This window comes from Phaseolus vulgaris, chromosome 8 (genome assembly GCF_051622355.1).
Source record: "Phaseolus vulgaris cultivar YP4 chromosome 8, ASM5162235v1, whole genome shotgun sequence".
Lineage (NCBI taxonomy): Eukaryota > Viridiplantae > Streptophyta > Magnoliopsida > Fabales > Fabaceae > Phaseolus > Phaseolus vulgaris.
In genome coordinates, this window is record NC_143505.1 from 24,263,885 (window position 1) to 24,287,337 (window position 23,453).

Genomic DNA, 23,453 nt, shown 5'->3' on the forward strand with positions numbered 1-23,453 from the left:
ATATATGGCCTTTACCTCTTACTATCCCATCTCTTTCTTCTATGTGTTATTGTATTATTTTATACTCTCTAAACAATACATAAGCACCAATTTGAGTGTGTAAAGTTAATATTCTTAAACTTGTTCTTTATCTACACCTACACTTTTAGTTATGCCAATGCAAACATCTCCTCAGCATCAGCCATTCCATTTGATATACGCTGCATACAATTTCTATCCACACACTTGTTCATGTTGTGTTTTCTTTTTTTCTCAAGCATACATTAAGTTTGTAGCAAATGCATCTTAATGTTATTTGGATGAACTCTATCTACCCTTATCCATATGTTACAAACATTCCCTACCACTAATAGTTTGACAATTTATATGAGAGCATGTTTCCTTTACAATCCCACACAGACATAGGGTTCCTCATACTCACTTGTCTTCTCTTGTCTTCTGCCGAGGTTATTCTTGGTTGCAATAATGTTTAAACCTAACCTCCATGCAAAAAGAAGTGTCGTTGGTATCATTGTCATCTCCCATACTTATTGAAGAATTCCTCATCATCATTCAAGTTGTCCTATATAATTTTGCATGTTGATGTCACTAAAAATGATCTTGAATCTCCTCATTTCCATACTCACTTATCCTTTGATTTACTTGATCAAGTTCTCACTCAAGATCACTTCTCCATTTAAATCTCCATTCCTATTGTTTTCCTATTCATGTTCCCATCTTCTCCATTTTTACTTGCTTTCCACATTCATCTCCCCATTCCATTTATCTTTTCATAATAGATTTTTGTTACCTCTTCCTATTTTTCCTCTATTGTTTTATCAAACTAGTTTCCATGCTCTATAGACTCACACACTTTCCTCAAATCACTCCACCATCTTGACTCATCTGCCACCTTCTTCCATAATCCTTGTTCGTCACCCATCAACCTCCGTTTCCATTTTGTTAACAATGCTTCATTAAATAGCTTTATATCATTAATTTTCAATCTCCCCCACTCTTTCAATTTGCATACTCTTTCCCAACTAACCCAAAAAATACGTTTTCTTTGAGACCCACATCCCCATAGAAACTCTTTTTGCATCCTCATAATCGTTTTTGCACTGATATAGACAATTTGAATAATGGCATATAATAGAGGTATAATTCTAATAATCAAATTGATTAAACTCACTCTCCCTGCAAATGATAAACTTTGGCCTTTCCATCATGTCGATCTCTTCCTTATCTTTTGCAACATCGGTTCCCAAAATTCTACTTTTCTAGGATTTCCTCCCAGTGGCATTCCCAAATATGCCATTAATAGTGTCATCACTTTACAGTTTAGAATGCTTGCAAATACCATCATCTTATTTTTGTCCACACCCAAGCCCTCAATCTTCTTTTAGAAAAGTTGGTTCTCAATTCAGACATAAATTCAAAACACCTCCGAACGCACTTGAAAACTTGTACATTTTCTAAGGATTCTTCACACATAAATGTAATATCATCTGCGAATTGAAGCAGATTTATCTCCACATTTTTCCCCACTTTCACCCCTAATAATAGCTTTTTACTTGTTGCCTCTCAACAAACATTATTTGTCTTTCCTTCATCCCTTCTTCCTTCAAACTTTATTCATTGTCCAACATATGTAATTCCCTAATTCTTTCCATGATCTTCTATCTTGATTTAATCTCATCCACAAGATTTTCTCTATTCCACAACTTTATAACCATTTTATTTTTTACTTTCATAATATGCATACTATTTCCTTGTACTTGATACTTGTTCCACTTTTGCTTCATTGCTTCTTTAAAACCTTTGACAAATATCCAATTGTCAGGGAATTTAAATGGTTTGGGCCTCAATCCCTATTTGATGTCTTCAACACATGAGAATAGTTATCTGATACACTTCTTGGTTGCACATATTGTGCTGATTGTTTCCAAATCTGCAGTCACTCTCTAAATACACATATCCTATCAATTCTACTTTTAGTTGTTGCATTTGATCAATACCAATGTATTTACCTCCTACATTAGTAGATCAACCGTGCCCATATTCTAAAAAAAAATCATTAAACACCTTAATGTCTATTGTTTTGTCCATCTTGCCATTTGCCCTTTCTTTCTTCATCTAATCTTATGGAAATAAAATCTCTTTGGGATGCACCACACACTAGAGAGAAGAGAGAGAAGAGAGAGAGAGTAAGTATGGCGGACACCTCTTTCTTCTTCACCAACTTTCCCGAACATTTTATGGAGAGAGATCTTTGGAAGGTTTTTCAAAGATGGGGAAGGGTTTTGGATGTTTTTGTCTTAAGAAAACTCAACGCAAGGAACCGAAAGTTCGGCTTTGTAAGGTTTCAGGGAGTGAACGACGTTTTTTCTCTAGAAAGAGAGTTGGATGCAATCTGGATTGGCACCTGGAAGCTGCAGGTGAACCTCCCCAAATATCATAGGAAGGATGGGCCAAGGAAGCAGAGAAATGAAGAGGCTAGGCTCGAGTGGAGTCCAAAGACGAACACAACGTTTCCTAGGGAAGCTTGGAACGTGAAGGGAAAGCAGACGAAGCAGTTTTCGTTTGCTCAAGTTGTTTCAGACAGTGTAGTCAAGAACGGAGTTGGTGAGAACGTAAGCAGTTCACAGGGGGATGAGAAAGTTACGCAGATTACAGTGGAGTTAGAACAGGAGTCTTGGCTAGAAGGAAGTTACGTTGGCTGTTTTAAGGAGTTTCCATGCATGCAATTGATTAAGGAGAGCTTTGTGATGGGTGGTTTTAGTCTAGTCAATGTGAGATATCTGGGGGGAAGTTTTGCTCTGCTCTCATGCGTCGAAAGAGGGAGCCTGCAAAAGATCATAGCAGATAATAGAACATGGTTTGACGAAGTGTTCTCGTCGGTTACGCCTTGGGATGGTTCGTTTGCTTCGAAAGAACGTTTTGCTTGGATTCGTTGCAGAGGAATCCCGTTACAGCTGTGGTGCAATCAGAGTTTTCATAAAGTAGGAGCAGTGGTGGGGGAGGTGGTGGAGATTGATGAGGCAACCGAGAAGAGAGAAGTGTTGGAGTTTGCACGTTTTAGGGTTAAATTGCTGGTAAGCACCGTTGTCAATTTGGTGAAGGAGTTTAGTATTAATGACTGCGTGTGTAAGGTGACTTTTGAAGAAGAGATGAGTTTTCCAGAGTTATGTCTTGGCAGGTGGGTTGGTGGTGGTTCTGAGGTAGACACCGAAGAGAGCTCGGATGAAGGTAGCTTAGGGGCTAGTGTGTGTGATTCGGTGGATTCGGGGATTGGCGTGGCCGGAGATGGAGGAGTGGGCGACGCCGGTGAAGGAAGACCGGGGGTTGAGGTTGAGGTGACGGTCCAAGGCAAGCTGGGTTTGAGTTGCCTTGGAAAGGAGCATAAGCTGCATGAGGGGTTGGTTCAAGAGCCTTTAAGAGGGTCATTGGTGCACGACACTTTTAGTGGTTCTAAGACAAAGAAAGTGGAGCCAATATTAAATGGTGACCTGGCTTTGTCCAATAAGACTGTGGCAGTAGAAGAAGAAAAGGCAGGGAGAGCTGCAGTTGCCGAGAATGTTGATGAACGTGTGATTAAAGGCAACAAGAATGACCCAATAGGGTGCATTTCCAATGTGGTTGGAGAGGCTGCAGTGCACGAGGAGAGCACTTATGGCGCGGAGCAAGTTGGATGTGGGACCTCTTCTCTTTTAAAGGAGAGCTTCCCATTTATTGGATGCTTGGAAAGAAGAGTAGTGAGTGGGAAGGACGAGGAGTGGGCAATTAATGAGCAGTTGGATTGTCCGTTAACACTGAAACAGGATTCAAGGCTCTTGGGTCTTCCAAATGGCGCTAAGGAGGATGCCGCATATGAGTTCGACTCGGTTCAGACGGGTTTTGTAAGTAGGGTTGAAGATTCATTAATGGCAAACCCATCTTTGGACGAATTGGAACAATCAGGGGCTAGGATGGAAGGGGAAGGGGATGTTGGGTGCTTGATTCTTGACATTGATAGGTTAGAAGATGAGAAGGAAGCAAGGAAGACCGGGATTCCATCTTCGAGGGAGTGTGGGAGGCTTTCACTTTCGGGAGGAACGTTAGCGGGAGTGGAAGGCTGCGCGGATGGTGGGGACAATCGGGTTTCTCTGAAGGGTAGGCGCTCGAGTTTGGTTGGAGAAGTAGAAGGGAAACAACCCTCAGTGGATCAAGTTTTTCTGGTTCATCAAACAGGCAGTTCGTCGAATTCCATCTTCACTTCTGACAGTGCAATTGAGAATTGTAATAGGATCTTCTGGGTAAAGACCGATAAGAACGTGGCTGCAGGTGTTTGGGAGGTAGGGAAAGAAGCAGGATTTTCGTTCCCCAGCCGAGATGAAGAAGTTTTAAATGGCATTTATTCACTATCTAATCAAGGTGGAGTGACTACAAGAAAGATGTGGAAAGAAAGGAGTAAGTTTGTCAATGAAGATTCTTAGTCTAAATATCAGAGGGGTAGGCGGAGCAGTAAAAAGGAATTATGTGAGGGACTTGGTCAGCAGGGAGCAGGTAGACATGGTGTGTTTACAAGAGACGAAGTGTTCGGATTTTAGCAGAGAAAAGGTGTGTCTTCTTTGGGGAACAAACGAAGTGGATTGGGTGGAAAACAAAGCAGTTAACAGCGCCGGCGGATTGATTACGATGTGGAGTAATAAGTCGTTTCAGTTGTCAAGTTCTGTAAACGGAAGGAATTTTACGGTGTTAGAAGGGATTTGGAAGACGGGCGTCAGAACCCACGTAACTATTGTGAAAATTTATTGTTCCGGTTCTTTAAAGGAAAGGAAAGAGGTGTGGAACGAGGTTAGTGGTTTCAGACAGGGTCAATTATCAAAGGCTTGGTGTATCATTGGGGATTTTAATTCTATCAGAAGGCAGGAGGAAAGGAAGAATGTGTTTTCGTCTTCTGACTATTCTAGAGAAATAAAGAGTTTCAATGATTTCATCGAAAGTTCAGAGTTGGTAGATATTCCGTTGGTAGGCAGGAAGTTTACTTGGTTCAAGCCCAACGGATTGGTAAAAAGCAGGATTGATAGGGTGTTAGTATCTAAGGAGTGGTTGGATTTTTGGCCAAACAGCCAACAATTCGTCTTAAATAGATCAGTCTCGGATCATTGTGCAGTTATCTTGAAGGAAGTTTCAGTGGATTGGGGTCCGAAGCCCTTTAGATGTTTGGATGTGTGGCTGAAAGATATCAGGTTTAAGGAGTTCGTGAGTTTGAGTTGGTCTTCTTACAAGGTGATGGGTGGGGGAATTTTTGTGTTTAAAGAAAAGTTGAAAAAGCTAAAAGCTGATTTGAAGGTGTGGAACAAGGAAGTCTTCGGAGATGTGAATCAGGCTAGTAAGGAAATCCAAAAAAGGTTAGACGAGTTAGACTCTCATGATGATGAAGTCGGGTTAGTTGAGTCTGAAAGGGACGAAAGAAAGTCGCTCTTTGCTAAAATTACCGAGTCCAAGTCTAAATAAGAGGCGATTTTATTTCAGAAAGCAAGGCAGAGCTGGATAAAGCAGGGGGATCTCAATACGAAGTTATTTCACTCAGCGGTAAAATGGAGAAGGGCAAGGAACCAGTTGCATGGTGTTTTCGATAATAATAAATGGTGTGATAATAAGGAGGAGGTAAAGGTTAAGGTGTGTAAGTTCTTTGAAGAGAGGTTCGCCAGGAACGATGATTGCCAGGTCAGACTGGACAAGGTTAGTTTCAATACTATTTCGGAAGCTGACAATGATATGTTAGTTGGTGCTTTTACTGAAGAAGAAGTCAAAGCAGCGATTTGGGGGTGCGATAGTTCAAAAAGTCCAGGACCTGATGGGTTTAACTTTGGTTTTATAAAATCTTTTTGGGACGTTTTGAAGAAGGATGTGATGGCGGCAGTGAAAGATTTTGCTGGTTTTGGTAGTTGGCCAAGAGGATCAAACGCGTCGTTTCTCTGTTTGATTCCAAAAGTTGAAAATCCTCAACAACTGGGGGAGTTTAGACCTATTTCTCTAGTAGGTTGTCTGTACAAAATCATCTCTAAAGCGCTTTCCCTGCGTTTGAAAAAGGTGATTGGAAAAATTATTGATATTAGACAGTCGGCTTTTCTTGAAGGAAGAGGTTTATTGGATAGTGTGCTCATTGCTAATGAGGTGCTAGAGGATTACAAAAGAAAGAGAAAGCGTTGTATCTTTTTTAAAGTTGACTATGAGAAGGCTTATGACTCGGTAAATTGGGATTTTTTATATTACATGTTAAGGAGGCTGGGTTTCTGCGATCGTTGGATTCGGTGGATAAAGGGGTGTTTGGAGTCAGCGTCGGTGTCTGTCTTGGTAAATGGAAGTCCAACTAAGGAGTTCTTTCCTAGAAAGGGTCTTCGTCAGGGTGACCCGCTTGCTCCTTTTCTCTTCCTCATTGTGGCAGAAAGGTTAGCTGGGGTGACAAGGGTAGCAGAAGAAAAGAAGTTGATTGACAGTATGGAAGTCGGAAAGGATAAAGTAAAGGTAAATATGTTACAATATGCGGACGACACCCTGTTCTTCTGTGAAGCAAATGTCAAAAGTGTGTTTAGCATCAAGGCGATTTTGCAGTGTTTCGAGCTCTCTTCTGGATTGAGGGTTAATTTTGCGAAGAGTAGGATTGGAGGGACTGGGATGGATCAGGTCACGCTTCAGCGTTTTGCAGCGATTCTTAATTGTGATACGATGGCTTCTCCGTTCTTATACTTGGGAATGTCAGTTGGAGGGAGTCATAAGCGCGGTGCTTTTTGGAATGGGGTGATTGAGAAAGTTCAGGCCAGATTAAGTAGGTGGAAGGGAAGATGTTTGTCGATGGCTGGGAGGATATGCCTGATCAGGTCGGTGCTTTCGTCTATTCCGTTATTCTTTATGTCGCTTTTCAAATTGCCTTCTGGGGTGGCTGGGAAGTTGGTTAAGATACAAAGAAATTTTCTTTGGGGGTGGGGTGCAGACGGAAGGAAGATCGCTTGGGCTTCATGGCACTTGGCTTGTAAGCCTCGTGAGTTCGGGGGGTTAGGTATTATAGATCCAAAGTTGTTCAACTTGGCTTTGTTGGGAAAGTGGATTTGGAGGCTGGGCTCGGACGAGGGAGGCCTTTGGAAGGAAGTTCTCAATTCAAAATATGGTGGGTGGAGATTTCTGGGAGAGGGAGGTAAAAGCAGGAGTTGTTCTCTTTGGTGGAAGGATTTGAGAGAGGTTTGGTCTTCGGAGGGTTGGGGGAGAAGTTTCGAAGACAGCTTTGAGTGGAAAGTAGGCGACGGAAAGGATATTTATTTCTGGAAGGATAGCTGGTTGAAGGGCGAGGTGCTGAAGAACGTTTTTCCAAGACTATTTTCGATTAGCTCTAACAAAAACGCAAAATTGTTGGAGTGTGGTTTCTGGTCTAATGGAAGATGGGTTTGGCAACTAGCTTGGAGAAGATTGTTCTTCGATTGGGAGAACCCGATGGTGGATCAGATGAGCCAACTTCTGCTTGGGGCTGGGGCTACCCCAGGAGAGATTGATAGTTGGATTTGGAAGGAGGGGGGTCTCCAAACTTTTACAGTTAGTTTTGCTTACAACCTTGTCAGGAAGGACAAGGAGGTGGATGCTTCGCCGATTTTTAGCAAGTTATGGAGGTGCAAGGCAGTTCCTTCTGCTTTGCTTTTGGCTTGGAGGGTGTTGGAAAACAAGCTTGCTACTAGGATAAATCTTAGTAGAAGAGGGGTGCTGGTTGAAAGTTTGAGGTGCATTTTGTGTGGGAAGGAGGAAGAGTCCTGTAGCCATTTATTCTTCGGGTGCAGTTTCGCTTGGCGAGTTTGGAGTTTATGTTACAGGTGGATTGGGGTTTTGTTTGTGTCTCATATAGAGCCGAGGTCTAACTTCGATCAATTTAGGTTGAATATACCTTCTGAGTCGGTTCGTATTGTATGGGACACAATATGGGTTGGGGTGGTTAGTGAAATCTGGAGTCACAGGAATCGCATAATTTTCAAAGGAGGAGTGGTTGATGCGTCTGAAGTTTTTGCATTGGTTCAAGTTAAAGTTTGGTACTGGGTCACTACAAAGTCTCGGGGTGTTTCTTTCTCCTTTTCTGACTGGTGTCTAGAACCATTGGTGTGTATGAGGTTAGTTTCCTGAAGTTTGTTTGTAGGTTTAGTAAGGGCGAGGCTTTGTTTAGTTAGTTTTGGTGGTCTTTCGCGGGTTTGGTGTTGAGTTTTATGTGTATAAGGGTTGAACCACCTCTGAAGTGGTTCCATTTTATTTATTTGTTTTGCCGATCAAAAAAAAAAAAAAAACATCCATCATTTCTTCTAATTTCTATTAGCTTTTCCCATAATTTTTTTCCTTAAATTTGATGGTGCATAAACATTTACTATATTACACGATATCATTTTTACATTCTCAGAAATCATTGTCCCTTCATAAAACTGTCACTCTTAAACATAACCCTCCTCCAAATAAAAAGGAGCCCCTGTTTTATTCACCCTATATTTTGTAACACATTTCCAATGAAATTGTATATGTTTTAGTTTCCTAAATACATAATATCTATATTTATTTCTTCTTATGCATTTCCTCAAGTAATTCCACTTTATCGGTCCTTCTAGCCCCCTTATATTTAACTTTAGAATCTTTCTTATTTCCATTCCAATTTGGTTCTCATCTTTTTCCTCCATCCATTTCAGTTTATTCAAAACATAGTTATTGTTCTCATTATATTTAACCCCTAGATTTTTATCCAATTTGCCACAACTTAACTATCTCCTCCCTCTCATTACATAAACAAAACAATCTATTACAATTTTTTATACCCCTAGCATAAATAATATTGCCTAGGAAATGAACTACTAACCTTTTCTGACTGTGCTTCATTGTCATGGTCTTTTCTTCATCCTAATTTTGGATGTTGTCAGTAATTTATCAACCTAAGTGTTTCTTATCGCTCATCTCTCCTTAGTTGAGATTCTTCCTTTCCTTGTTATTTTCTCCCGGTTTTGTTGTTCTACTCTCCTTTGTTAGTTATCTAGGTCTCCTTCTTCTCCTTCCCTTTTCACTTTTGTGTATTTCTACCCTTTATTTCTTATTTTGTGTTCCCTATTCCTCCTCACCTATTTCTTTTTTAATCTTAAAACTCACCATTTTGTTCACCTATCTAGGTTAACTCTTTACGCATTTTGATTTCATTACATTTATCCGCTTCTTCATAATTTACGCATTTTGTTTACCATTTTTATGATTTTGACTTCCATATGAGTTTCTTTTTATCTCTCTTATCAGATTTTGCTCAACCCCATTACGCCTTGTCATTTTTTTGCACATCTCTGATTGTATTTGTCCCTGTACACCCTTTTTTCTCTGCTATGTTTACCTCATCGCAAGTTACAATTTTCATACAAGGATCTTTACTCGTCCAATGATCTATGTTATTTGTTGTCAGCATGTGACTTTTCAGTTAAGCTCGTCCTGTTCACCCCATCTTCCTACCACACAATGGTGGCTTCTTCATCCCTCTCCCCGATTTTCTTACTTCTGAGATTCTCTTCTTCCTCTTTGTGGTCCACTTCAGACATCGTCTCTAAATATATTAAACCACTTCCATCGTTGCTTGCCCCATATCCTTCTTCAGATGTTATTTCTTCTAGATTTTCTTGTTTCATCACCACTAGCATCTCTTCCACAATGTATATTGTAGAAATTATCCCATTAATAAGAACAATCGTAGTGGAATGATTTGTATGCATGTTTTAGTGGTTCTTTTTTCCTTCACTCTTTATGGCCCTATCTTCACCTCCTTTCGAAATCTTGTCACCACTTTCGCATATGAGACACTTTGCACCTTCTCCTTTCACGCCCAATGTTCCCTTTTTTCCATCACGCTCCAACATATTTTTTATATGTATTTCCTTTTTTTTTCATTTTGCTCCTATTTCTTGTGGAATCTTGGTGCCTTAACATGCAATTTCTTGCTTCTAATCAATATTTGGTCCAGTTGTTCCTCCAATTCTCCTAATTTACCACATCTTTTTATTTGACAAACCCATATCTTTGTCCCCTTTTTGTGAGTTTCTTTGATATGAAATTTTTGCTTACTTTTCTCCATCTTTTTAAAGAGTTCCACATTTCATATTCCTTCAGATCACTCAGAAATGAGAAAAGTAAAGGGATACTTCTCTTCCTATCTCTTAATTAACCCTCCAACCATTACGCCATTCTCCCTACCTTGCAGAATTTTTCCATCATGGTTTATGTGCTCTCTCAACATCCTAATTACAATGAGGGTTAATATTTATATTATCAAGGTTTAACAAACGATCTAAAGCCTTTTTGGTCATCTCACATACTACGGTAGTGCTGAGTTCTAATTGATATTGAATCATACAATATCCATACATAAAATATTTTTAAAAATTAATAAGGAAAAAGACCATTAATCAAGGAAAGGAAATTAGGAAAACCAAATATATATGGAATAAGAAAGAAAAGCATGCTATGAAAAACATTATACTACCACCTACTTTGTTGGGATTTTAATTTAGCTCATTAAGGAAATAAATTATGCACTGAGATTAATATAAAATTTTAAATTACCTTTAGCTAAAAAGTTAAACATGGTATTCTATATCCTCCTAAAAGTTACATTCTTTCATAAAATTCAGTATCTGAACAAGCAATGAAAAAATATATGTATACCTCTTTCAGTCGTTTTCTCAAAGCTTGACGTCCACTACACAAACAAATATAAAGAAAATAGAAATGGATAGAATACAAGTCAATACTAAATTGCATAAGATTTAAAATACAAAATTAATGAAAAAAAGTTATAGGTGAAGTAGTAATAAATTAGTATCCCACTAAACATAATGTTATTTAAAATACTTAAGTTAGGTTAGTCTCTCATCAATATCATTTGTTGATCTAGAGTGATCAAAGGCTTTGAAGAATCCAAATCCAAGTGTTTGATGCAAGGGTGGAGTTGCTGCTGTGTTTAGGATAGGATCTGGGTAGTTTAAAAGTGTAATCCACTCTTTGTTGAATATAAAGCTAATATGTTTTAAAACATTTTTGAGTTTAAAGTGTTTTTCAAACTAAGTGAAAAACAACCTATTGTTTTGTCAAAACAACCGATTGTTTTACTCTTAGTTGTTTTTGAAAAGGTTGAAAATTGTTTTGGTTGGTTGACTTGTTGTCACACCAAAACAATCGATTGTTTCGTGGTTTCAATCGATTGTTTCTTTGAAAATCCTAACAGAATTCTGTTTTGGTGGTTGAGTGTGTTTTAAATTATTTCCAATTAAATACGCTCCTCTATTAAATGCTTTGACCAATCTTTGAAAAGTATAAATGGTTTGTTTATGTTTTGAAATAAACAAGAGAAACAGATTTGAGTTTTTCAGTTGTGACAAAGATTGATTTCAAGTTTTGAACATTCACATCAAGCTTTGGGTTTTCTCAAGGAAGAGTGGAATAGGATTGCATTTGTATTGATTTCAGATTGTTCTGTAAACAAGTGTAATTCGTTTTGAATCTTCTGTATTTTCTGGTGTTGTTGCCAAGGAGTGTTGTGTGCTCTTGAGGTGGTCAAGATCATCATTCTTGGTGTGTGTTGTGCCAAAGTGAGTGTGTTTCTTGAAGGGTTCAAGGTCACACTACTTTGGTGGTTTGTGTGTAATCTGTTTTGATTGCTTAGTGGATTGTCCAGTGGCTTCTGGGGACTGGATGTAGCTCTTGGTTTAAGAGTGAACCAGTATAAATTGTTTGTGTATCTCTTTCTTCCCTTAAACTCCTTTAAATTCAGTTGTTATTGCTTTATTGGTATAAACAACTGATTGTTTCGCAGAAACAACCGATTGTTTCACAAAAACAACCGATTGATTTTCTGGTGCTTTGTTGTTTTGTGCTTAAATTCTTGGCTAACTGAAATTCTGATCTGGTTTCACACAAAGGATTTTGTTCTACTTGGAAAAGTTTTCAAAAACCCCTCTTAAACAATTCACCCCCCCCCCCCCCCCCCATCGTTTAAGGCCATATATTCTAACATCATTATCATTCAATATACAAGCAAACATACATTTAGAAATTAAACTAGTATTCCATTTAACATAAGATTAATTAGAAATTAATTACAATTTTAGTTTATGTAGGATGGAAAATATCATGCAAACTATATAAGACACGTACAAGTATTTGTAAATATATGGCACATGGCCTATATAGATATAATATGTGAAATTTGTGATATATTCAACCAAAGGAGTAAAGTTAACTAACTTTTGTATGAATATTCTAAGGTGTTCATGACATAAAAACAAAATTTTTTATTGGGATTCTTGGACTATATGCTTAACATGTTGTGTTTTTACATAAAATAGAGAGTGAATAGGAGAATATTTTGAGTCCTTAGTTTTTATATTTGTTAATGAAAAACCTGCAAAGGAATTTAATATGTAGATAGGGTTTCCAAAAGTAGATCCCCTTCCTATTCATAATAACTGAAAAGGGGTTTAATGGATTAATGAGACAAAAAAAAATCCGAAAAGTATGTATTCAAGTTATAAGGCTGGAAAGGATAGAGTAGAGGTAAGAATTTTATAGTTTGCAAATGATACAATGTTTTTGGGGAAACTATTACAAATGTACTTCAAGACAACTACAGGTCAAACAGAAATATGTAAGAGCTATGAAAGCTCTTGAAAAAAAGGTTGATACCTTTGAAGTTAAGTCTAACAACTCAATAGATGAGGAAATGTCACTCATGTCGTAAAAGTTTAAGTTGATGCTTAAATGAAATAACTAGAAAATAAAAGATTTACTACCAAAAAAAAATTGATATCTGAAAAAGAAAAAAGAAGAAGGTGGTTATGAAGTCATCATATAAGTGTAGAAAACCAAGGCATATGACGACAAAGTGTTTAACACTAAAGAGCAAGCTCCAGTTTGAAAAGAAGAGTTTGATGGCAACCTAGGAAGATTCGAACTCAAACATGAGAATGTCAATCTATGTCTCATGGAAAACATAGACGAAGAGGTAATTTTTTTATCTCAACTCTTTTTTTGTACAATGTCAGGCTCATCTTGTTCATCATCTAAGCAAGACAATGAGAATGATCTCTCATATCTTCTCACAAGTTGCAACTCAACTATTGAACAATATTTAAAACTAAAACAAAAGTTAAAAATTTAATTACTAAAAATGGAAAACTTAAAAAGGATCAAGTGTCAACCAATGAGAAGATATCAAACTTGAAACACACTCAAAAATCAAATGTTGAGAAAATTAAAAGTTTGGAAGAAAAATTTACATGTTGCAAGCATGATTTAAAAAAAATTGTTGAGAGCTCTAAGGCTCTAAATATTTTATTTTCAAACTCCAAACATGCATTTGATAAGTGTAGTTACAAATTAAAAGGAAAGAAAGAGAAAAGGAAACCTTTTTTGAAAAATACTTAGGTGCTTACCAACATTGTGGTGAATCTAGACAAGCAAGTGTCATATGCAAGCACAAAAAGAAAACATAAAACTAATAAGAAAGCACCCAAAAAGGTTTGAGTACAAAAAGAACCCACAATTACTAGTTTAGATATGTTGTATGGGCAAAGGTTAGGGAATAAGCTTGTTCTTGGACATTGAATGTCGTCAAAAGAGTTTTAGTTAGAAGTGGTTGAGTTCCAAACAATATTCATGATTTATATTGCATGTTATGTTATTGAGTTCATGTTAACTATAAAAAAAAATTATAAAAATAATGAAAGAGATGTCATTTCTCATTATATATATGAACAAAACATAGAAGTGTATTTTTCATTCTAATAACAATTTGAGTGCATAAAAACAAAATTGTGAAAAAAATAATTTCCAAAAAAATTCAATTCATCCATCTTTTAATTTGATAGTCAATTGAGGAAAATACGTAAATTGTATACCTCAGCTTTCCCAGCACAATACCAATTTCGGTTGTTATTTTATGCCCAATATCCTCTGGAGATAATATTTGATATGTACCTTTATGTTTTAGCATCCCATCCTACAAAGTAGAAATTAATAATGGAAAAAGCTTGAATAAAATTAAAAGTAGTTTCATCTAAGTTAAATCTAGATACAAAGGAGAAGTGGAAGAAAGAAAGAAATGTGAAACCTAACCTATAAAAGAATCAAAATAAAATTATAGTTAAATTTAATTTTGAGTTTTACAAGGGTTGTATAAATGAAATTTAAAAAGTTTTAATCATATAATTTATTGTTATTATAAATCACAAAATTCACATCATTATATATGTTTAACTAGATAACAAATCCAGCAACCTAATAATTTTTAATGCTTAAAAATTTGTATGTGACAAGCAATTCTTGACTCCAAAAAGGCCTTTTAGTAATTGGAAATTAATCAAAATATTTAATATATTCTCAAAATGGTTTTCATTGTAATAAGAATATACAATTAGGGAAAGAATGTTGTTTTATATGCTAAATGATAACCTTAATCTAAAAGTAAGAACCAAATATATACTAGGGTAATAGATTCAAAGAACATCAAGCAAGTTTTCTCATTCATGTAAAGCTATTTGTGTATATTGAATTACATTACAAAGTTTGAAATTTCACAGAAATATCAAAGGAAACACAAATTTTATTCTAACATTATTTGAAATTTGACTATTGCACTAATTGAAGTGTTTGCTAATACTTGTTCCATTTTACAATTAACTTAAGTAAACAAGTTTAAAAAATGCAGATTAGCATAATCATAATTAATAACATAAATATGTATGTTTTCACTAAAAGATCATCATTAAATAAAAATCAATTTTAGAGAGAAAAAATAATTATTTAATATATTGACTAACTTAGATACTATTTTAAAGATTAACAAAAGTATTGGTATTTAAAGTAGTTTCTATTATTGATAAATCGTTTATAAATTAGTATCTAATTAGCTACCAATATTTTAACTACCAACTATAAATAATCAGTACTTAAAACCTTGATAGCTAATTAGATACTAATTTATAAATCATTTGTTAATAATAAAAATTATTTTAGATATTAATAATTTTTTTAGTCTAAAAATAATATTTAATTTAGTCAATATAGTGACTAATTATTTTAGTTTCTAAAATTAATTTTTTTAATGATTTTTTAATAATATTGGATAATGATAAGTGAAGAATATTTATAATATTATAATAGTATAAAATGTATTGTACAGAACTAACCTGATGAATGCCACTAGCATGGAGAAATGCATTAGTTCCGACAAGAGCCTTGTGGGGTTGTAAATGCATACCGGAGTATTCTTCAACCTGTTGATATTATGGAAATTTGAAAAGAGCAAAGTAAAATAAATAAATAAATAAATAGAAAAGGAGAGAGAATAAATAAGATTTAAAATATAGACGAAAGACTTTAAATATATAAATAAATAAAACCATTTTGCTTGTCTCCAATATGCGTCGTGTATTGATTCTTGTATATAGACCATTTAAAACATGATCTCCCTTGCATACCAAGGCCATCACAACCTATATAAATGATGAAATTGACAAGTGTTAGTTTTTAATAACTATAATTTAGAGAAACCCTAAAAAAACGTAAAGACTTAATTAAAACAATTATATTAAGTATTTAAAATATCCTTTTTATTCAAGTATATTTTCGTTTGGTTTTGTCATTGATAAATATGGTATAACTATTAACTTCATCTTTTTGTCTCCTACTTATTGGTCAACTCAATTTTTTTAATTTCTTTTAACTCGACCAATTCATTTATTTCATCTCCAAGAGAACAAGTTAAAAAGATTAGAAAGAAAGTAAGTGAGTGGATGGAAGAGTTGGAAATAAAGAGATAAAAGTAAGAATTACATTAAAAGTTAAATAGTAAGATAATTAGATAAAAATAAAATAAAAAATATTTTAAACACTCTATAAAACAAAATAAATAAAAACTCGATTAACAACCGTTAAATCTATGAGTAAGGTATTAAGTCACTAAATGATAAAAAATTAAAAGACACATATTCATAATCACTATAATTAGTATATTGTAACGTAATAATGACACACAGTAATATCAACCAAGTAGACATTTGTTTTTATTTAGTAAAACAAAATTAATATATCATATTTGGTCACCATCCTCTCAAACAACAACAAAAAAATTACTGCTTTTATATTAGAAGTAAATAAACTTCTTTATAAAAAAAGATACTAATTTAAAAAGAAATATTTGTCATTCACTTCACTCTTGGTGTAATATCACTAATTTTTAATTTTTATAATTTGAATGTGATACAAACTCTAGGTATAGAACTTTTTTCTGTTGGGTTTGTTTGTGGAGTGGAGGGTCTTTACTAATTTAAGTTTTTTGAACTACACTTAACATGTATTGAATTGATGAACTCTTAAATTAAGAAAGAGCATATATAAAAGTTGGAATACCCGTTAAATATCTTCTTTCTATTTTATTAATTCATTGTCATAAAAAAAAAGTTCTATTTTATTAATTCATTGTCATAAAAAAAAAAAAAAAACTCTAGGCAGAGTACTCCCCAAAATCTCTTTATGCAAAGAGATAACAACCCATCATTAATTATATATATGAGTCATGTTATATTATCCTATTTATCCTTTTAGAAATCCACTTTCATACTAATTTTAAAAATATTAATTGAAAAAATAAATATACTCAATATCTTGAAAATATAAAAAAATATTTAACAGCAATTATGTTAATTAATAATTAAGAAAATTTATTGAGAAATAAAGCAACTAGATAAATATTGAATTATTCATTGTTTACATGATAAAGTATTGATGACACTCACCTCTTCTAATGAAGCATTGCCAGCCCTTTCACCAATTCCATTAATTGTTACTTCTAATTGCCTAGCACCTGCACGAGCACCCTGAAAGTAGCTTTCACTAAGTAAAAAAAAGTTGCAATCTAGTTTAATTGTTTAAATAAACTTCGTAAAGATTTTTCAAAAAGAAAAAAATGTGAGTTTGTTCACAAATTATTCTCAATTTAAAAAGCTCATAAATTTTTGTTTATATTTATATGAGTTAATTTTAACTTTGAAAAGAAATTATTTTTTGTTTTTCTCTTTCAAAATTATTCATATAAAAAATTGATGAATTTTTTTTCATGAGTTTGAGCTGTTCTTCATGTTTATACTATTTTTTAATAAATGTTTACTGTGCTAAACATGATTGTCATAAGTTTACTATGATGCATGGATATTGGAATTTTGATTACAGAAGAATATATACCTCTATGGTGTTAGCAGTAGCAAGACCAAGATCATTATGACAGTGAGTGGAAACAATAACATTTGCAATTCCTGGTGTATTGGATTTTATATCACTTATGAGTTTTCCTAACTCGAATGGCATTAATATGCCTACAGTGTCAGCTATGTTCACAGTTGTTGCTCCAGCTTCAATCACTACTCCAAGAATTTCATACAGAAACTCTCTCTCGGATCTGCTCTCATACATATTCAATAACACAAAACACAAGCATTCATCAATGTACAATATTACTCACAACAAAAGATTATGTACATAATATTCACTACATTCAAAATTGTACTCAACAAGTACAATAGATTATGATAACTAGTTTAATATTTGAAGTCAAGGATACCAATGATCTTAAATTTAGAGTCTAAACTTAATTGTATAGTTGTAACTAATTTCGATATAAAATTTAGAGGCTAAGTTTCAAATTTTGTTCAATTTCAAATAAACTACTGTGGAATCTTTTATCCACTCCATTCATATTAATTAAGTCCTAGAATCGATATCAATTTATTTCATAACATATCAATTTAGTACATGAAAAACATATTTTATTTTGCTTTTGTCTATGAAGTATGTAAATGCGACTCGATTAAATCATAATATTAAAGGATTAATTTGATATCAATTTTTTCAAGTATCAATTTGAGATTAAATGGTAAGGTTTAAAAAATAATTTATATTTTGTATTCATTTAGAGACTTAATCAATTTTTTTAATTTTAATCAATTTTATTTTAAATATAAACTTATATTATGTTGTAAAATTTAAGAAGCAGTTTATATTTTTTATTCATTTACAAACTTGATTATTTTTATTTTCATAAATATTATTTATGTTAGGTTTGATTTTAGTTGAAATAACCTAAACTTTAATTTAATTGAAAATGCATATCTTAGTAAATTGAGTTTATCTAGAATTTAAGCTGTTTTAATTAAAAAAAAAATATGCCCTTACACGTTGAATATAAATTATTTAATTCTCCTAAATTATTTAAAGTGGCATTGAATATGTGAGACATTCTACACCATAAAAAGCCATTGAGTTATGTGACTCACTGAAACCGTGTATGCATATGTGTATCAAATATTAAAATATGGTTGCCTTGCCCCTAATAACAAGTGAAGGTTTGGTCATGATTTTTGTTCACCTCAATCTTTTACATTTTTGTTTTTTTATACTCTTTCCTTTTTTTAAATATCGAAATTTTCTGAATTTTTTTTATTGATCATTTATAAAGTTAAAGATGATATTAATTAGTATTGTTTTTCAATTATACTGTGTATGTTTTTTAAATTTTAAAGAATTTAAACATGTATTTATTTAAAGTAACATAAAAGGTTGTAAAATGGAACAATGTACAACTATTTTATCATGATTAAGAAAATTTATAGTAATTATTACACAAAAAATTATTAAACTAAAATTAATTTTAAAGAAAAAAATAATTAGTCATTTTATAATCTTTAAAATAATTTTTATTATTAATAAAATTTATAAATTAGTTTGTAAATTAATATTTAATTAAATATTAAAGTTTTAGCCGAATGAAATGAATGATTACTGTACCTCCATTCTCATATACATATATACATGAAAAAGTTTTATTAACACCCTCTCTTTTATTAACACAGATTGGGCACCGCTTGCGTGACATTAATTGACATTGTAGACGTGATATTTGGTGAAGATATAACACTGGCTCTATATTATAATATATGACTCATAGTACACGCAAAACTGGTTACCCGTGTGTCTGTAAATGGTTACTTATATGACGCATGCAAAACTGGTTACCCGTGTGTGTAAGTGGTTACTTATGTGACGTTTATGACCACCCACTCTTCATGAATTTTTTTTTTAATAAGAACCATATATTACATCGGTTAGATGGCTTAACCGGTGTAATAACCCTACCAGAACTACCCAGCCACAGGTTCCTCCACATATACTGGCTCACGCAAAACTGGTTACCCGTGTGTCTGTAAGTGGTTACCTATGTGACATTTATGGTCACTCACTCTTCATGAAAAAAAAATCAATTTTTTTTTAATAAAAACCATATATTACATTGGTTAGATGACTTAACCGATGTAAAAATAATATATTACATCGGTTAGATAGTTTAACCGATGTAATAACCCTACCAGAGTTGGTTACCCAACCATAGGTTATAGCACACACAAAATTGGTTACTAATGTATCCGTAAGTGGTTACCTATGTGACGTTTATGACGCACCCACTCTTTAAGAAAAAAATCAATTTTTTTAATATGGGTCATATATTACATCGGTTACATGACTTAACCGATGTAATATGGGTCATTTTGAGTCAAAAAAATATATTACACCAGTTGTTTCTAAGAACCGATGTAATATATTCTTTTTTACCCTATTTTGAAGCTCGCGCTGCTCATTCGCGCGCAATCTCACTCTATCATGTCATTGCCACGTCTGCAACGTCAAATGTGTGTCATGTGCAGAGGGTGTCAACATATCGGGACTCTAGCACAGACTTGACACCTATTAACACCCTTTGTCACTAACAAAGACTTGACACCGCTTGCGTGACATTAATTGACGTTGCAGACGTGACATTTGGTGAGGATGTGACACTGGCTCTATATTATAATATATGACTCGTAGCACACGCAAACTGGTTACTCGTCTGTCTGTAAGTGGTTACTTATATGACGCATGCAAAACTGATTACCCGTGTGTGTGTAAGTGGTTACTTATGCGACGTTTATGACCACCCACTCATCATGAAAAAAAAAATTAATAAGAACCATATATTACATCGGTTAGATGACTTAACTGGTGTAATAACTCTACCAGAACTACCCAACCACAGGTTCTTCCACATATACTGGCTCACACAAAACTAGTTACCCGTGTGTCTGTAAGTGGTTAGCTATGTGACATTTATGGTCACACACTCTTCATGAAAAAAAATCAATTTTTTTTAATAAAAACCATATATTACATCGGTTAGATGACTTAATCGATGTAAAAATCATATGTTACATCGGTTAGATAGTTTAACCGATGTAATAACCCTACCAGAGTTGGTTACCCAGCCACAGGTTATGGCATACACAAAACTGGTTACTCGTGTGTTTGTAAGTGGTTACTTATGTGACGTTTATGACTCACCCACTCTTTATGAAAAAAAAATCAATTTTTTTTAATATGGATCATATATTACATCGGTTAGATAACTTAACCGGTGTAATATGGGTTATTCTGAATAAAAAAAATATATTACACCGATTGTTTCTATGAACCGATGTAATATTTTTTTTATCCTATTTTGAAGTTCGCGCTGCTCATTCGCGTATAATCTCACTTTGTCATGTCATTACCACGTCTACCGCGTCAAATGTGTGTCATATGCAGGGATGTCAACATATCGGGACTTAAAAGAAAATATTAGCTTTAAAAAAAAAAGTGAAGTGTATTAAATTTGACTATTTTTTTTCCTTTTTGTTTTGAATATGAGATTTTTGAAATTTATTATTTTGATTTAAGTGTTATTCTTAAAATTGAAGATAAGTTTTTATGAAGAGAATGAGGATAGTTAATTGCCTGGTAGCATCTTCAGCACCGAACTGAATATCATTGCAACCCAAACTCCGTGCAAAGGCGACCATATCCCTGGCTATCTGAATAACCTCATTCTTACTCTTCCGCAACTTGTGCTCCATGTGAATGCTGCTGGTGGCAATGGATGTACAAAGCCGTGGCCTCTTCGCGTCTTTCACAGCCTCCCATGCAACCGCAATATCCTCCCGAACGCACCTACACATCAATTCAACTCACTTCATCTTAATGCTATATTCAAATATAACCAAATACTAATATAAATATCAATTTTATTTTTTTTATTTACAATAAATAATAAATCTTTTATTTATGATCAAATGGACTGAACCATGATGCCAACTCTCAGTGAATGCTGTTTATTCCTCCCCCTCCATAACTTCTTCGAGGCACCCCATAGGTAAGCTAAAAGATCATATAGTCTTTAAAAGATACATTATAAATTTTACAATCTGTATTTTTTTTTATTTATACTTCTCCAATTATATAATCTAAAATTAAAAATAATTTTTAAATTATATAATCTAATTTAAAAAAAATATATATATATTTTAGATTACAGAAGATATTTTATAAATTTTTTAATCTGAAAATATTTTTTGAATTCTGTAATTCAAAAATACTTTTCAATTTTTATAATCTTTATTTTATAAATATTTTGTATTATAAAATTCGGAATATATTTTTATCTGAAAATACCTTCTCAATTCTACAGTATGAATTTTTCCAGATAATTTATTTTAAAATTAAAAAATATAATAAAGAAGTATGTGAAGATGTTGGAAGAAACATAGGAAGAAACAAACTTAGTGAAGAAAAGAACATAATAATAATAATTTATTATTATTTAAAACTTAAACATATTTTTGAAATTCATAGTTAAATATAATTGAAGTAGTTAAATCTAAAATAAACTAAAAGAAAAGTTGGCTAATTATTTTTAAAAACAATGGTTTTATTGGTTGGGTTAAACTGTTTTAATAATAGTGCCACCTGCAGAAGCCCGCAATGACCGGGATGTGTCCGTCGTGAGCGGCGGTGTTGCCGACCTCCTGAGCGATCATTTTGACGGCCAGGAAGTCGTCGTCAGATGCAGAGGGGAAGCCTGGCTGAATGACGTCGACGCCGAGGCGGGCGAGCTGGCGCGCGATGCGGAGCTTCTCTTGAGAGTTCATGGCGGCGCCCGGGGACTGCTCTCCGTCGCGGAGAGTGGTGTCGAGGATGCGGACGTAGGAGGGGTCGGGAATGAGGTGGGGGTAGTACTGAGGGCGGCCGCGTGGAGAGGAGGCGTTGGTGGCCATTGATTGGAATTTGGAAGCTTTGGTTTCCAGGGTTGAGTGATCGTCCTCCTCTATGCTCATTTTTGTAGGGGAAGAAATGCTGCTACTTACTACTCCCAGTATTATGAAACCAGCTGCATGCACAAAAACCTCGCATCTTAATTTTATTCATATCACTATGATTGCCCAATAAAAATGTCACACCAAGTTTTTCACACTCTTGTCTTTTTTTAAACGTTTCCTGCCAAATAGTATAATCACATATTTCTTTATTAATATCAGTCTCCCATTCCCCTACACGCTTCATATTATAAATTTAGGCTAATTAAGGTAATTTTTCAAATTCAATACATGTTACTTTCAGTTTATTTTAATAAAATTATTTATCTAAAAATCTATATTTTTAGATTTGTTATCCAACTATTGGAATTGGATTAAATATAAATTGATTTTTTTTTTTTTACTTTGAAAATTCAAAATCTTGATTAGTTAATTTATGAAATATTAGGTTAGGTAAGGATCAAATAAAGAGGAATTGACTAAGTTGGGACCCTAAATCATAAAAGGTTGAGTTGAGTTGGACACAAGTCATCACACAAAGTTAAATTAAGTATGGTCAGGTCAAGTTCAACACCAATTGGATTGGGTCATGCCAAGGTTAAGTTGGACTAGACCGAAGGTAAAAGTTAGGCTAAATCAAGTCATGTTCAACCTCAAATTAGATTAGGCTAAATCAAGTTGTGCTAGCTAGACTTAGGTCAATCTTTGACAGGTTAGACTCAAGTAAAGTTAGGTCGAGTCAAAACCATGTCAGGTTTGTCGAATTAAGCCTGTGTTAGATTATGTTGAGTCAAGTCAGGACTGATCCATGTCAAGGTAAATCAGAGTTGGTCCATGTCAAGCTAAGTTGGATCAAGTCGAAGTCAAACAAGTCGATAAACCCAAGTCGAGCTAAGATAAGTCGAGTTGAATTGAGTAGACTTAAAGTCAGGTTAAATCATCTTAGATCTCAAGTCCACTTAAGGTTAAGTTGAGCCAATGTAATACGAGATTGGTTTAGGACAGTTCAAACCCATGTTAAGTCAAATCGAGCTAAGTCCAGATAGATTATATTGAGTCTAGTCCGAGTCTCACCTAAATTAGTTTGATCTAATTAAAATGGATATAGATTTTATATCTAATCTATTTTAATAAATTTAGATTAGACGCAGATTGAATTTTCAAAAATCTAATATAATTTAATAATAAATTAAAAAGTCTAATAAAAAAAATATTAAGTAATATAAT

At 33.9% G+C, this 23,453-nt stretch overlaps 1 protein-coding gene across 1 annotated transcript in view; it reads right to left on the minus strand.

Annotated features, from left to right (window-relative positions):
- The window catches only part of LOC137826727 (putative 2-isopropylmalate synthase), a 69,152-nt gene extending 46,779 nt beyond the window's left edge, over positions 1-22,373 (minus strand). The window contains exons 1-8 of the mRNA XM_068632825.2: positions 21,880-22,373; positions 20,872-21,084; positions 17,254-17,467; positions 16,809-16,889; positions 15,414-15,506; positions 15,201-15,287; positions 13,911-14,011; positions 10,681-10,714 (exon numbers count right to left, since the gene is read on the minus strand). Of these exons, the coding sequence (XP_068488926.2) occupies positions 10,681-10,714; positions 13,911-14,011; positions 15,201-15,287; positions 15,414-15,506; positions 16,809-16,889; positions 17,254-17,467; positions 20,872-21,084; positions 21,880-22,247 (1,191 nt within the window). The 5' untranslated portion in view covers positions 22,248-22,373. The remainder of the gene's footprint in view (positions 1-10,680; positions 10,715-13,910; positions 14,012-15,200; positions 15,288-15,413; positions 15,507-16,808; positions 16,890-17,253; positions 17,468-20,871; positions 21,085-21,879) is intronic.
- Positions 22,374-23,453: the final 1,080 nt, after the last annotated feature.